This window comes from Pogona vitticeps, chromosome 4 (assembly GCF_051106095.1).
Source record: "Pogona vitticeps strain Pit_001003342236 chromosome 4, PviZW2.1, whole genome shotgun sequence".
Lineage (NCBI taxonomy): Eukaryota > Metazoa > Chordata > Lepidosauria > Squamata > Agamidae > Pogona > Pogona vitticeps.
This window is the reverse complement of record NC_135786.1, coordinates 179,943,095-179,959,943: the sequence shown is the minus strand read 5'-3', so window position 1 is coordinate 179,959,943 and position 16,849 is coordinate 179,943,095. Positions and strand designations below refer to the sequence as shown.

Here is a 16,849-nt window from a genome sequence, read left to right as displayed (position 1 = left end):
CTCGTCCAGGTAGGGCCATAGCTAGTATAATTTTCGCAGCTGAAGGAAGGTACCCCTGGCCACCGAGTCCAACTGGGTTTCCAGAGTTCGACTGGGGTCCAGGAGTATCCCCAGGCTGCGGACCCTGTCCCTTAGGGGGAGTGTAATCCCATTCAGGGCAGGGAAATGGCCCTCCAGCCTGTCCGGCGAAGCACCCACCAACACCACTTCCATCTTATCTGGATTGAGTTTCAATTTATTAAGCCTCATCCAGTCCATTACCAGGTACAGACACAAGTTCAGTAGAGAAACCACCTCACCTGGATTGGTGGAAAATGAGAGGAAGAGCTGAGTATTGTCAGCATATTACTGACTCCTCAGCCTAAACCTCATGATGACATCTCCCACCAGTTTCATGTAGAAACAGCATGGGGGACAGTATCAAGCCCTGAGGAACTCCATGACATAAATGCCAAGGACAGAGCAACTGTCCCCCCAGCACCACCCTCTGGACACAGTCAGCCAGGAAGGAGTGGAAACACCATAAAGCAGTGCCCCCAACTCCCAACCCAGCCAGCCTATCCAAAAGGACACCACAGTCGATGGTGTCAAAAGCCGCTGAGAGGTCCAGGAGTATCAACAGGGTCACTCTCTCTCCCGGCAAAGGCCATCATACAGGGCGACCAAGGCAGTCTCCATACCAAAACCCGGCCTGAAACCCAATTGAAATGGGTTTCATCAAGCAGCGCCTGGAGTTGCCCAGCCACAATCCGCTCCAACATGTTGCCCAAATAAGAGAGGTTTGCCACTGGTCGGTAGTTAACCACCAGCCTTGGGTCCAGGTTAGGCTTTTTTAGGAGTGGCTGAATTACTGCTTCTTTCAAGGTTGTAGGGACCACTCCCTCTCGCAAGGAGGCGTTCATGGCCTCCTGGACCCAGGTGCGAACCTCCCTGGCAGATCTTCCATTTAGCCAAGATGGGCAAGGGTCGAGCGGAGTGGTGGTAGAACAGACAGATCCAAGCACCCGGTCCACATACTCAGGTATCAACAATTGAAACTCATCATTAATACTTCATGTAAGCACAGCACACTGGACACATCCTCTGATTCTGCAGTAACGGTGGAGTCCAACCCATTGCGAATCTGAGTGATTTTTCCCTCAAAATGAATGGTAAACTCATCACAGCGAACTGATGAGCAGTCTGGGACCTCCACTGGATTTCCCGGTTGAAGAAGATCCCGGATCACCTGAAACAGCTCTGCTGGATGACGTTCTGAGGAAGCAATATGTCTGGAGAAATAGTGCCATTTCGCCAGCCATATTGCCACGAAATAGGCCCGATAATGGGCTCTAAGTTGTGTTCAATCGGATTCCCAGCAGGATTTCCTCCACCTGCATTCCAGCCGTCTCCCCTCTTGCTTCATCACCCACACTTCAGAAGTATACCAAGGAGCTGTCTGGGCTCTGCGTGCAGGGAGAGGGCACTTAGGTGCAATCGTGTCAACTGCCCAGGTCATCTCCCTATTCCATAGGGTGACCTGAGCTTCAACAAGAGCACTGACCATATCAGACGGATAATCCCCCAGAGCATTCAGGAAACCATCTGGATCCATTAGTCTCTGAGGGCAGATCATCTTAATAGATCCCCCACCCTTGCAGAGGGAAGAAGAAGCTAACAGACTAAACTTGACCAGGAAGTGGTCTGACCATGACAATGGGGTCACAACCAGCCCCTCCACATACAAACCACCATCTTCCATTCCTGTTGAGAAAACCAAGTCCAAGGTATGGCTCTTCTCATGCGTCGGGCTGATGACACATTGAGACAGTCCCATGGTTGTCATGGTGGACATGAAGTCCTGAGCCTATCTGGTCAAGACAGCCTTAGCATGGATGTTGAGGTCCCCCAGCACCAACAGCCTGGGAGTCCTCAACACCAGGTCCAAGATTACCTCTGTCAGCTCAGGCAGGGAGACTGTTGGTATGCAGCAGAGTGGGCGGTACACCAACAGAATCCTTAACCTGTCTCGCGAGCCCAACACACAATACAGGCCCTCGAGACCTCCTCTCAAAGGGACAGGAAGCCTGGTCAGGGAGATAGAACTCCTATAGACTATAGCAACTCCCCCTCCCCGACCCTCCGAGCGACACTGGTGCTGGACCGAGTACCCAGGTGGACACAGCTGGGAGAGGGGAACACCACCCTCCTCTCCCACCCATGTCTCAGTAATGCATGCCAGGTCAGCACCCTCATCCAGAATTACATCATGGATGAGGGCAGTCTTATTTTGTACTGACCTAGCGTTCATAAACAACACCGTGTGGCTCGAGGATTTGCTGATATGGTCACCTGATACCATCTGATTGGGGGTGGGACTAGAAGAGGGGATAGATGTAAGATATCTAACCTCTCTTCTACATGGGCATGTTCTACCCCCACTACCAGTGTTTTACAAGTGCAGCCTGGGTACATTTGTCTGAGTTCACATAATCAATTAAGGGCAAACGGATTTTACTAACAATTCTTAAAAGTATGGCTTTAACAGGTAAGCATCATACTTTGACATTCTGCTATGTGAATATGAGTATTTGATCACCTTTCCAATAACCAAATAACAGGCTTAGTTCCAGAGTCTTTTCAATTTTTCATATTGTAACACTAATCTCAATGACCACCTCAAAACAAAACTGCTTCACTGGAGGGCAAAAACACCACATAGGGACTTAGCTTCTAAAGCCCTTACATTTCTCCAGCAACCTACAAATGTATTTTTGCCAAAGTAATTCAATCTAATCAGCATTGGGTATTAGCAGCCACTGGGTCCACTTAAGACAATGTTCTCTAGGTTTAGCTGGAGCAAAATGCAGTCAGGCTTTGTGCCCTTGTGTCTATCATATACAGTATTCAAAATCGTTTTCCTGCACTAATTTGACTCCTGCAGTGACTCCATAAGAAACATAAATTGGATGTTACAAAGTTGCTTGAATTTTTCCTAAACAACAAATTTATAACTTGAAGTTCAACCATCTGGCGCTGACCCTTCATTCCCTAGCCTGACCACATGAAATTAGGAGTTGTACACAAATTTCACACTCATTTTCAACATAATACAACTACAACACTCACGAAAGCCATTCACTCAATGCCAAGATTTAACCCCTGAATTTTAATATTATGAATTCCAATAAGATTTATTTTCTCTCAATTGTTAGATTATAATAGCATGACAAAATTTCATTGCTTTTTTTGATGCCTTTTCCATAAAACCTTCTTGTGTCCAACCAACCCTGTTTTATGAGGCTCCCTTGATTTTCCAAGACTGAATGTCTGACTTTCAGAAACAACAATACAATATTTCGCTCAACTGAAATATTCCAGTGGATATACCCTTCTAAAGCAGAGCTCAAAAGAGGTATTTTAATAACATCTCATCACACTTGGTAGACAGATCCAAAGAATCAAATGTTATAATTCCATCAGTATACATTTCTCTTTTTGCAAAAGAAAAGTCAAAGGAATTGTAAACATTTAATGTCTCAAATTGAGCAGTATTTGGGAAACGGGGAATCCAACTTCTGCTGCTTTGTTGTTTATCAGAAATAGTGAATTTCATGCTTAAATATTTTCCTGTCTTTAACATTAAAGTCACATAAACAGACATTTGAAATACTCTGTTTTCAACTTCTCTGATAACCTTCATTGCTAGAATGCATGCCTGAGTTTCACATCTGAAAACCATGTGTTGTACCAGGCTGGCAGTTGTGTGATTAAAAAAATTGAAGTTATTAAGGAAGCAAAGAGTCAAGCAGAATTGGAAAAGTTATTTTTTAAAACTATAACTCGCAGAACTCCACAGCACGTATGACCACTAGGAGCTGTAAACCAAAGAATAATTTTCTGTGCCATTAAAGAAATAATTCAGGATTTTTATTTGTTTTCTTTCAGGAAATGGAAGTTGTTCTGGTTTAGTTTCAGTTCAAGCTAATAAGGTATGGGTAACTAGTTCAGCACACATGACCAAGTGATTCTTCTCCAATTTACACAACAAAATGTAAACACAAGGTTCATAATTTATAACTAGCATACAAACCATAGGTTTTATAAGTGCCTCAACAGCCAGCCCAAAGTCTGAAGCAACAAAGCTTGATGCAAAGTTAAGCAGCTGCCGAAGCTGGTCAGTTATGCCACAGTTGAAGCCACAGCTACACTCCCTGAAATTGTATGTTCCTACAACCCTCTGAGGGAGGGGTCTATCATTCTGTTTCTATGGGGGGGGGGGCTCCTCCACTGTAGGCCAGGATGGATAGCCATATACATGTATCTCTTAGTCTGCTTCCACCATTCTCAAAGCTTAGAAACAGATAATATTAATTAAATAAAATACATTACTTTTTGTTATAAGAGAGATTAATCAATCATTTTGAAAATAAGACCAACATAAATTCAATTAAATCAAGGTATCGATTCCAAGACCAGGAGAAAAACTGTGAAATTAAAAGTGTAGCTCGAACACATTCCTTCACTAGTGTTCTATTGTAGTCCGCCAAAGTGTTGCAAACAGACAACGATTGATTTCTAATTCTCCTGTCCTGTCAGCACTGTCTTTTGTCCACTTTTTAACACATAGAAGGGAACAGCTGCCTTAATGTTTCTTTCCTTTTATGCAGGTGACACAATCTAGAAGGTAGAAAATCTATTGCCAACCATAGTTTTTCTACAGATTGTCTTAGCCAACTGAAGGTTCAGTCAATGAAATGCATTCACCAATGCAATTTATAGAATCAAAATCCTATAGAGTTTTTTAAAATGTCTGGATCCTGAGTGTTTTCAAGAGTTCCTTGCTCTTCTCCTGATTGTAAAGTAACTACTTGTATTTCTTAATAAAAAGCTGAATGTTCAATTCTGTCTTTACAGTGTGACCTTTCACAGTTAACAGGATACAATGCCAATGTCCCAATATTTAACTGTTTTCTTGTAAGACAATCAAGGTTCTATATCGTTAACCATTGCTAGTCATTGCTATGCATCAACCTTCTCAGTAAGCCAATTTCTTCTGTACACTCTGGCTGATAAATTGTTCGGTTTCCAAAGTATCCTTTCCACATCTGGTCAGATTAGTTGTTTGATGCAAAAGATGAATTGAGCATAGAAAAAAAAAGATATCAAGATGTGTGATCATAAGGAAGATACTGTACTGCCTCAGTGCATATGCTGAGTGCAGGTGCATTTTAGAATATGACTTCGCCATTACGTGGTTTCTTCAGTGAAAATAATTATATGAATATTTGTTCATTTTAGTTCATAATTAGATCATTTTAAAACATTTAAAATGTTATTTTGAAAGAAAATGCCAAAGGGGACTGGCATATTCCTTCCTTTGCAGCATCCATCTAGCCCAAACTTTAAAATAAGGACCAAATGGGAAGAAGAAATACTCTTTACCCCTGCCTGCATAACACAATTAGTGTAAATCTCATCAGTGAATTGCTGCAAGTGAAGAAGTTGGCACAGGTGTTTGCTGCTGTATGCCATGTCAACTGAACAAGCTAAGCTATCCAGATATAACCTCAATAGGATTCTGGCCAATACAAATGAACACAGTATATGTGAAGAATGTAAATCTAAAATGCTAGCATGGCAGTTTCACTTTATATCATCAGGCTTACAGTGCAAAATTGAGACTTGAGTCAAATAGGAGACAAGGTATCTAGTTTTGGGGGGGTTTTTTTGACATTTTATGAAAATAAAGTTTCTATTTCCAGACTAGTGTAGGTGAGATATGGAGAAACAAGTTTGTCTACAGCAGTGATTCCCAACCTTTTTCAAGACGTGCCCCCATTTTATAATAGCCAAGTAACTTATGACCCCCTCTGCCATATTTGTATAAAATGGAATTTTTAATGAAGTCATCTCTTCTCAGAAAGTAGAAGCTTCTTTCTTCCTCACTCCCACCCAAAGGGCTTGTTTCTCATACATACAGACGAAGTTTAATATCTGGCTCCAGAAGGTCAAGGAAGTAATTATTTAACAATGGCCACAACCAACGTTCCCTAGAATTTTCAGCCCCACTGGGGGGGGGGGGCTCTGCCCCATGCATGTGTGACTCTGGCCCCCGCACAGGGTTCTGTTGCAACTGCGGAGGAAGAGCCCGGCATGGAGGGGGAACAGAGTCACATGCGCACAGACTCACATCTTACACAGAACCTTGCCTACAACACATATAAGGCGACCCATGACCTCCCAGAAAACCCTTTGTGGCTCCCTTGGGAGTCACAACCCTCAAGTCAGGAAGCAGTGGTTTATGGCGATGGAAGGGCAAAGAAGAAAAACTAGATTGTTGCAGAAGTGTGACAGAGTAACAGCTGTAATATCAGATCCCTTGTTTTAACACAGTGTCATGAGTTCTGCCGAAGAAGATCTGTCAGCTGAGGAGAAAGCTGGGCAATCAGAATCGCAGGTAGCTGAATCACCACCAGATTCTCCTCCCCCCAGTAGCCAGGGTAAGGGAGAAGCTTCGGCAAGGACTCATGACACGAAGATCCAAAGCCCGCATGAATGCTTCCCATAGGAACATCAGGTCGACCAGCCCTGAGTATTAGCAGGATGAGGTGTTTAGATGGCTGTTGTTGCTATAAAATCTGCACCCACAGGCTTGCAAGTTTGTGGAAGCAACTAGTCAAACACTTTGGCCCACATTCATGCTCCTGCTTATCCTGGACCTTGTTCTCTGGACCCCTGGCTTTGGACTCTGACTGCTGACTATGCTTTGTGTTTTGGCTTTGGCGTTTTGGTATCTGCTTTGCATCTTCTGGACTTCTGATATTGGACTGGTTTACTGGACTGTTGCCCGTTGAAACCCCCTGGGAACGTGACACACAGACTTCCCTAACCTACCAGTATCCAAGTTGTATTGAACCACACTATGCCCTGTACTATATGAATTGCAGTCCTTTTGGCAAAAAAGTGCCAGGCTGGGGAAAGCAATGTTAAAAGGGCTAGGACAGTATTTCTGAAGGAGCCAGTAACAAATGTGTCAATCACATGCATTCTCAGTAAATCCAAATACTTATTTCTAAAATAACAATTTAATTAACAACTTAATTAGTGTGTATGTGTTTTGTGACATCAAGCTGGAACTCAGTAGATTTTCAAGGTGAGATATTTAAGGAGTGGTTTTAGTGGTTCCCAGTGAGTTTCCATGGCCAAGCAGGGATATGAACCCTAATTAGTACTAATTATTACTAATAATCAATTTAAACTATTCCACCTTCCAAAGGTAACAGTAAAGTGATCTCCCTACATCTAATGTCTAACATCCACAAATTAATTTTCAAACCCAATGTTCCAAGCTCTGCTGATTAAGGCTTCAAAGAATATTGACTATTGATTATAAACCAAAGACGTCTGCTAACCTACAGTAGAAATGTTGCTATCATCTCTTATGAGAATGCAAGGCTTCAAGTTCATAAAAGATTCATATTATGATTACTACTTTTTTTAAAAAAAAATCCTAATAATCCTGAGATACATATTTTAAGACAAAGTTCCCTTTAAGTTTTGGCCCCACTGTGTGGGAGCCTCACCTTGTGCGCAGGGGAAAGGGTTTCATCTGAAACCAGAGCATAATGGGCATCAACACTGGCTGCCAGTGTGCAGTTCCAATGGAGTTTTGTGTGCATGTGGTGCAGCTTAAAGAGAATGTTGCTTTAAGGCCTGCAAGTTTGAAATGGTTAGAATTCATGTCCTTGGGATCCACAGCTCTGACAGACATTCTCTTTTATTTTCATAGATGTTGGTAATTTACTCAGTGGGTGAAGCAAGTTAACAGTCTCAGAATTGTTGTAATTACCAGCAGTAAGTACCACAAAGCATGAGTGACAAGTCTATGCACTGCCTGGCATTCTTCCCTCATATGTTAGAGGGAACCCAAGCCCCAGTGCTCTAACACAGAGGTCCCCAACCCCTGGTCCACAGCCTATCCAGGAACAGGCCATGGACACAGATCTCCTAACCTCCACAAGTGCCCCCCCACAAGCTCCATTGCACACATGCACGTGAGCGGGTTCTGCCCTTGTGCACGATGTACACAGGCATGCGAGTGGGGGGCACCACAAGCCCCGTCACACACATGTGTGCAAGCGCATCCCGCCCCCTGTGAATGTGCTATCCACATGCACGCAAGCTCCCCTCAGCATGATGTGCACATGTGTGTGAGAGAGTTACGCCCCCTGCGAGCACACCCCCCCCCAACTGATCCGTAGTTGGGAAAATGTTGGGGACCACTGCTCTAACACACTCACTGATACTGCCTTCACAGTAGTATACTAAAAACCTCTAGAAAGAAGCCCACATAAATAATGGAATCAAAAGAAGAGCTTACATGGTGAATGCTCTTGGATATCACAAGAGGAATACAATAGCATGCTAGGAGTATTCCCTTTCAAATTGGGCTCAAAGCCCTCCCCTCCATCCTTCTCATTCCTGTTATAAGTGAGGGAATGTGGTTGATGGAATGATGTGACATCAAGGGTTTAGGCCAGGGACTAATCCAAAAGTATAAAGAAATACTATATTATCTATAAAAAGTATATGGGATGGTGGAGAGATAGCTTGAGAGGTTTGGTGTTATTTTATAAATCACATAAATATAATATCCAAGAAAACACTTCTTCAGAATCTAAACAAACACAAGTCATAGGAACTATTACAACAAGCCCATTATTGATTATACTGATAGTGTGTTTCCAATACTAAAAACTACACAGAATGTTAAATGTTTAAAAAGAGTGATACTCACAGTGATAATCAGGTTCAATAGTGTTACCAGCTTCCAAACTGTTTATTGTGATTTGAAAGATGATGTGCAGAAGCAGAAATGTCAGACTCATGAAACATAAGGATTTGAGTAACCGTCCTGTGTGTCCTAAGAAACAGAAAAAACAAGTCAGTTATTTTAAGTGGCAAAAACTGTGGCAGACGACCTGTCCAGACTGCTGTTTTGGTACAGGCTGGTTTGGGCTATAAAGGGCTGGTTGAGGTTGGAGAGGAGCAATCTGCCATTTGGCATGCACTTCTCGTCTGAACGGCTAACGACTCTTTGTAGCCCAATCCGCTCTCAACTAAGCACTTTTCCGATCATCTATATAGGGAAGTGAGACTTTTTTAATGTCTTCTAGATCATCAGAAGGGATGTGGTGGCGCTGCGGGTTAAACCACAGAAGCCTCTGTGCTGCAAGGTCAGAAGACCACCAGTCGTAAGATCAAATCCACACGACGGAGTGAGCTTTCATCACTCGTCCCAGCTCCTGCCAACCTAGCAGTTTGAAAGCATGTAAAAATACGAGTAGATAAATAGATACCGCCATGGTGGGAAGGTAACAGAGTTCCTTGTCTAGTCCCGCTGGCCATGTGACCACAGAAACTGTCTTCGGACAAACGCTGGCTCTGTGGGTTGGAAACAGGGATGAGCACCGTGCCCTAGAGTCAGACATGACTGGACTAAATGTCAAGGGGAACCTTTACCTTTACCTAGCTCACTTCATTAACATTTTTAAAAAATGTCCTTGCCTATCTGTGTATTGCCAATTGAGAAACGGCACATAACCGCGGTTTCGAATGGCAATACAGAGACAGGCAAAAAAAAAATTAAATAATTTTTTGAATGAAGTGCATCATCGCTTCAGCTATGATCTAGCTGGTGTTTAAAAAAATCATTTCCCCAATTATGGAAGTGTTCAATTTAAGATACGTTAGAATATTGGAAATTGACACCAGAAGGAGCTGCACGGCTCTAGCTTAGTCTATTCCAAGCAATCACACCCATGGGGGATGGATTAAACTGGAGCCTTCCAATCTGTACCAAAGTAGCAGAATCCCACTGACACAGATTCAAAAATGTTAAGGTTGGAACAAATTCGTCTGCTCCAGTGACATCCACGTGTGGACACTGGAAAAAAGAGCTGACCTACCCAATCCAACAACATACCAAACACAGATGAGACTGAATGAAGTACTACAAGATTAATGTATACAAATAATTTAAAACTGTACCCATTCATAGATATTAGACTGCACAATCGTATAATGCAGTATACTACAATCTGATGAAAAATATCTTCTGTACACCAAATTCCAAAGAAAAATGAATTGCAGCTTAAAAAGAAAAAAAGCATATGCAAGGAGTGCAGTATCTTGGGAGAACATATCTGTCACTGTTTTGTTCTGAATTCTACTATGTAAAACATTACAAAATATGTACTTATAACAATTGGCAAAATCAGACAATTCTGATGTGATACATTGTCTCCTTGCTGGATGTGGTGCAAATTAGTCAAAACTAGTATCATGCTCAACTGGGGAAATGTTTCTTTAGGGTGATATACAAAATAAACATTTCTTTCTAGATCTTGTTGTAAGTACAGTTGACATTTAGTCCAGTCGTGTCCGACTCTAGAGTGTGGTGCTTATCTCAATCCTCAAGCCATAGAGCCAGCATTTGTCCGTAGATAGTTTCCGTGGTCACGTGGCCAGCGCGACTAAACATGAAATGCTGTTACCTTCCCACCATGGTGGTACCTATTTATGTACTCACATTTGCATGCTTTCGAACTGCCAGGTTGGCAGGAGCTGGGACAAGCGATGGGAGCTCACTCCGTCCCGTGGATTTGATCTTACAACTGGTGGTCTTCTGACCTTGCAGCACAGAGGCTTCTGTGGTTTAACCCGCAGCACCACCACATCCCACTTAAGTACAGTTGGAGAGAGACTTTATTTTCCTTTCTAAAGATAAAACAAGTGTCATTACTTCTACATGGACTATAAAATTTTGTAATTCAACCTTTTCTTTAATTATCATGTTATATGATTTCTGAAAGTAAAATCAACGTGACTCTTTAGATTGTGTTTGATAGGACTTCAGAAGAGCCTTGCATAAAGTGCATGGAAAAGAATCAGATTTAAGAAATTTAGATTCAGAACACTAAATAGAAAACAAATTAAATATGAACACTACTCACTCAAAACTTTTTGCAAGGCTTCCTGTTTTTTTCTAGAGATTTTCTGCCCAGAATAATATTAAGAAACTGCATCCTCTACATCAATAGACAACACCAGCCTTCACAACAGTAACACTCTTTCACTGGCAAGTTTGCCTGAGCAAGGTAGTCATTTTGTTAACAAAATATTTTGTCAGACAAGACTTACAGCATTCTCATCAATTCCAGAGAAGAGCTTCCAAATTTCAAAAACGTAACAGCTTTTTGTCATTAGCCTACATATTTTACTGGCACTGATAGTGATCGAGAAAAGCATACAAATCAAATATACTTGGAGCTGATGATCACTGGATGACATTTTATGATGTACCCATGAGGATACAGTCTTTAAATGATTACATCATGATGTATTATTCATGGAAACCATTCTAAGGATAAATGCATTGGCAAGGCACTTTAAAAAAAGAAAGAAAGCATTGCTATGAGATCCAGGATACTGTTCATAAGGTCATCATTTGGAGAAGACACAAGGATAACCAAATCTAGTCCAACAACTCCACACATAGCTTGCTTAACCCACTTTCAAATTAAAAGAGGAATTTTGTCTGAGCAGACAGAAGACATGAAAAGAAAATATTGTCTGCATTGAATCTGTTCAGTCTTGTGGATCTACATTAATACTATTTAGAGGCTGGCAGTGACAATATTTGCTGCTGTACTACTACCATATTTCCAATCTAATGGCACATTTTTCAACATACATTTATTTAAAATAAATCCCAGAAAATTAAAAGCCAGGTGTCTGGAAGATGGTTTTCCATATTTTCTCACAAGCCAGGGTATTTTTTTAATGTTCAAAGAATGATGTGTGTGTGTAGAAATATTTAGTCATTGAAGAGACATTACTACCCTGTTTCCCCAAAAATAAGCCCTAGTACGATTTTTCAGGATGTTCGTAATATAAGCCTTACCCCAAAAATAAGCCCCAGTTAAATTAAACCCCGCCCTCCACCATTGTGCAGTAACCCAGAAGATGATGACATGACTGCATCCTTTCAATCTAAGAGAATTCAGGATCAACCTGAATGTTAGCATTCATCTGTACCATGCACCCATGTCAGTACTTTTTCTTATCCAGAGGTATAAGAAAAAGGGGGACCTAATCCAGAAGATGACACTAAGAGAAAGGTATAAGAGCCTGAACTCTATGCCCCCAATATTGGTCCTACTCTGGATTTATGTGTCTGCATTTGTACTAATTTTCATGGCAGAGGGAGAACCTACTGAATCAAGTGGAAGGTGTGTTTTTTCCCTTATATATACTGCACAGGTCTGGATCAAGGTCATAGTGGGAAAGCAGGGGGGCAAAGTATGTTAGTACAGAATTCTGCCAGAGTGAATAAAGGAGCATGGGTTGGAGAGCTAAAGATCAAAGCTCCTCTAGTTTGCATATCAGGACCTCCACACTTTAGAGTAGGGAAAAAGCACTGATACTATATATGTATTAAAGGTGGTGGGAAACCACAATTCTTTTGCAGATTTGTCTATGAAAGCTCACATTAAATATAGCAGTTGGTCTTTAAGGTGCCACAACTTTGTTGTCTTCTTTATCTTTTATTTTCCTTTTGTTTTTGGCCTAATACACAGTTCGTCAAAGTATCTTTAGGTTCTCTGAATGTGCTGTATTAGCTCATTTTAGCTGTTTATGTATAGAAGTGTCGAAATATCTAAACACTCAAAATTTTGGTGACAGAGTGCATAGGAAATTTGTCCTTGCTCAGTAGGCTGAGCCAAATACAGTAGGACTTCAGAAATGTGTGGAAAGAATGTAAAACCAACATGGAAGTACATGGCATTACTACAAATTACTAGCAATGTTTTGAGTGTAAATATTAGTCATCATTATAAACAAGAAATAAGAGTTGAAAGGAATGTGCAATGTTCTTCATTCAAACCACATTTCAACAGAAATCCAAAAGACAAGTCTAGGCAAGCTTTCAAAATATTGTATATGAGAAAGAATAACAAATGTATAATCATAAAACTTACTATAATTGCAATCCTATGTCCAAAATCCTCTTGCATAACTATGGAAATAGCATAATTTTTTGTAGGCAAATTGTCTCAGGTTAAGAAATCACTATAGACACCGAGTCTCAGAACTATGTATACAACAAGTAATGCCTATAATAATTTCTTACTTTCCAGCAATTCCTCTCCAAAAGTTACACCATTTGTGTTACACAGGAATAAGTAGATAAGAGCATTTAGGCTATTCTGAGCTTAACACTTTTACAATAATTGGGTGTATTTCCAAGTAAAACTTGATAATAACAGGTGTAAGTGATCACATAAAGATGATTGCATAAAAATCTAGAAATATCTCCCTAATCAGTCTTGTGGGGTGGATTGTAAAAACAATCAAATACAATCCACAGTACTATGAAGGTGCAGTGCTAAAATTTATCTCTGTCTTCTCTCTGCCACAGTCCTCAGATACTTTCTTTTCCAAATCTGCTATTTGCATTTCAGAGAAAGCATTGATTGACTGATTGATTGAATGACTGACTGATTGTTTGGGTTTATATACCACCCATTTGGCAGTCAGGGCCACTCTGGGTAGTATATAAATTGGTGCCAAGAAACTCCCAACAATGCACAGGCACTCTTGATACTGTAGTTGTGAAAAATGTTTCACACAAATTGCTCAAATTCTCTCCAAAATTATACAATATGTATAAATTATATATTTAAGTAAAAGGCCCAATTTGCTTAAAAATGGAACTGCTGCTTTGTTCCTTGAACCAGTATCATTCACTGGTTGGTTTACATACTTCTTAAAATTAATTGGCCCTCTGCACTTGTTCTGTAACTGTAAATAGGCATACAGTAGTGCCTCGCTTTACAATTGCCCCGCATTACGACGAAACCGCTTAATGACGATCTTTTTGCGATTGCAATTGCGTTCGCAAAACAATGGTCTGAATGGGGGAATTTCGCTTTGCGATGATTCCCTGCTTCGAAAACCGATTCTTCGCAAAACAACATTTTTTGAACAGCTGATCGGCGGTGACCACTGGCCACCAGGTGATTAAAATGGCTCCCCACTGTGTTTAGGGACAGATTCCTCGCTATACAGGCAGCGAAAATGGCCACCATATGGATGATTTTCGCTGGACGGTGAGTTTTTACCCCATTGGAACGCATTGAATGGGTTTCAATGTGTTTCAATGGGGTTTTTATTTTCGCTTTACGATGTTTTCCCTTAACTGCGATTTTCCTGGAACGGATTATTGTCATTAAGCGAGGCACCACTGTACTCTTTTTCTCAAAGGAAAGGACATAACTTTGTACTTCTGTATTTTGCAAAAATTGTGAGGAATTAAACTGGAAAAAGCTCAACTTGCTCTTAGCTGAAACTGAGGAATCTTGCATGATTTAGAAATATTAGTCAAGGTCTCCTGTCCCATAGAGACAACTAAAAATGTCAAGATTGGCAAATATAGCAAGTATTTTTCACATCCCTTCCTGTACTGAATTAAAAACACTTGAAGTCAACTCTGAAATGTTTTCTTGCAAATTCTACTTTTGTATTTTAAATCAGTAAATTACATTGTCTATGTCTGACCTTAGATCAGTGGGTTGCCAAAGTTAAATTTTATCAACTGTTACAGACTTGTGAAACAGATTCAATTTTAATTATTTTGAATAATCTTCATGTAAAGAGAAATATATAGGTTGCAATGACCTTTATGAAATGACTTGTTAGATTCTCAGTAAATATATTGTTCATGTTTCTCTCCTGAATGTAACTGTATACTAAATTAAGTGGTGAATTAAGAGGTAGTATTGAGGTAATATATGGGTGGAGTAACAAGAGCAAGCAGAAGTTGCATTTTTTATTTTCTACTTTGAAGAAACAGCTGAAGCAGATGAAGTGTATGTAACAAAGCATGATTGGGTATTACTGGCTCTCCCAACACAAATTAATTGCCAAGGAAATTTCCACTACTACTAACAAAAAATATCCCATGGGCACTTTGGGAAATTTTGGCACTGCCACAACTTTATCTACTCTACATTGTTGCAATTAGATAATTAAAGAATCAATGCCTTGTAGACAGCTTGCTTTCCAGCAGGCACCATAGTGGGTGGTGCCACATCCTGCCCCCAGGGGATCTTCAGATTCTAATGGATTAAAGAGATGGTTGCACATGGCCAAGAGAATAATCAGACATAATACTTAATTTGAGTACGTCAGCTATGAGGCACACCTACTACCAGAAAGGAGGGGTGAGGCAAGACATTTCTTTAAAATACAGCCCTTAGTTGTACTTTCCAAAGTGCAGACCACAGACCTGAATCAAATGAAACTAAGACTATATTACAAAACTGGAGGCTTGGAAGCTATTAAGTGGGCCAAGAAAGGTTATATTTAGTGCACAATGCACACTGACCCCTTTGAACTAAAAGTCAAAAGAAAGTTCCCATGAGAGCAGGAAACAACCATCCTTTGATTGAAAGGCCCTGTCACAATGGTAAAACACGTAGACACATTTCCCAAATAATAATCATACTGTCAGGATCTGGCCCATACCACCCTGGCAGCTGCAGGATCGGGGCCAGCCCAACCCAGGAATTGCCTGATGATTGCAGGCTCAGGCCCAGGCCTGTGTAGCAGCTGCTGAGCCACTCATGAGGCTCACCTGGAAACCTGGAGGGAACGCCTATTTAAGCAGTGGTTCTCCCTCCCAGAACTTCCCTTAGTAATGGAAGGTCTTCGGTTGTGCTTACTGCCTGCTTGTTCCTGAGTGCCAGAGTACCTGTGGTCCAGTATTCCTACATCTCTGTGTTTTGACTCCAGTGTTCCTGCGCCTGCCCCTGCTCTTGTCTTTTCTTGCTTCTTCCCTCCATCTCACTGCCTTGTTCCAAATCCTGCCTCTGCTTGGTCATGACCAACTGTGCAGTGAGTGCCTTTGGACTTGATACTCTGCATGGTTGACTGGGTCCTGGTACCCTTGCCCCTGGTGAGAGGATGCCTGGGATATCTTGGACTGTGACACATATATACTCAGGATCTACACATGACAGGCACAGCAACTAAAGTGACTTAAGTCCAAACACAATGGATGTGTTACTCAGTATAATGCTAGTATACATAAATTAATTTTACATTTGAATAATACTCATTGCCTGTCCTGTGCATAAGGAGAAAGCTTAGATGCCCCTTACAGGCTGAGAAACTGCATCACACTGTTTTCACTTTAGTATCTGATTCTGCTTAGCGTTGTATACTCTTTTGACTTATATTTGAAACAGGACTGAATAAAAGCTTTACAAAAAATAAATATATTTAGACTTGCTAATCTCAGACCTAACACACTGGTTTCTGTACAGCCAAGGAAAGTATTGTGGGTGGAGGGGCTTCTATTAGAGCATCACTCTAAGTATATCACCATGTATAGGTGTGAAATCTGGACAGAAAAGAAAGCTGAGGGGAGAAAAATGATTCATTTGAAATGTGGGGCTGCAGGAGAGCTTTGTGGATACTCTGGACTGTCAGAAAGACAAACAAGTGGGTACTAGACCAAATCAAGTCTGAATTATCTCTGGAGGCAAAGATGTTGAAATTGAGGCTGTCCTATTTTGGGCACATCATGAGCATAAAGGGTTCTTTGGTAAAGACAATATTGCTGGGAAAGGTGAAGGCATCAGGAAAAGAGTAAGATGAAATACAAGATGGATTGACTCTTTGCAAATGAGTTATTTTCCTATAGTAACAGGATGGGTACCATCCCATTAAAGTGTTCAATTTGTAGTAACACTTGGATTTCATCAGAATAAGCTAATTTATAGATTTGACATTTTAAAAA

At 41.0% G+C, this 16,849-nt stretch overlaps 1 protein-coding gene across 3 annotated transcripts in view; it reads right to left on the bottom strand.

Annotated features, from left to right (window-relative positions):
* Positions 1-16,849, bottom strand: part of PIEZO2 (piezo type mechanosensitive ion channel component 2) — a 309,376-nt gene that overhangs the window by 183,493 nt on the left and 109,034 nt on the right. For all 3 annotated transcript variants that reach the window (XM_072998801.2, XM_072998800.2, XM_072998799.2), the window contains exon 3: positions 8,780-8,905. In XM_072998801.2, the coding sequence (XP_072854902.2) occupies positions 8,780-8,905 (126 nt within the window). The remainder of the gene's footprint in view (positions 1-8,779; positions 8,906-16,849) is intronic.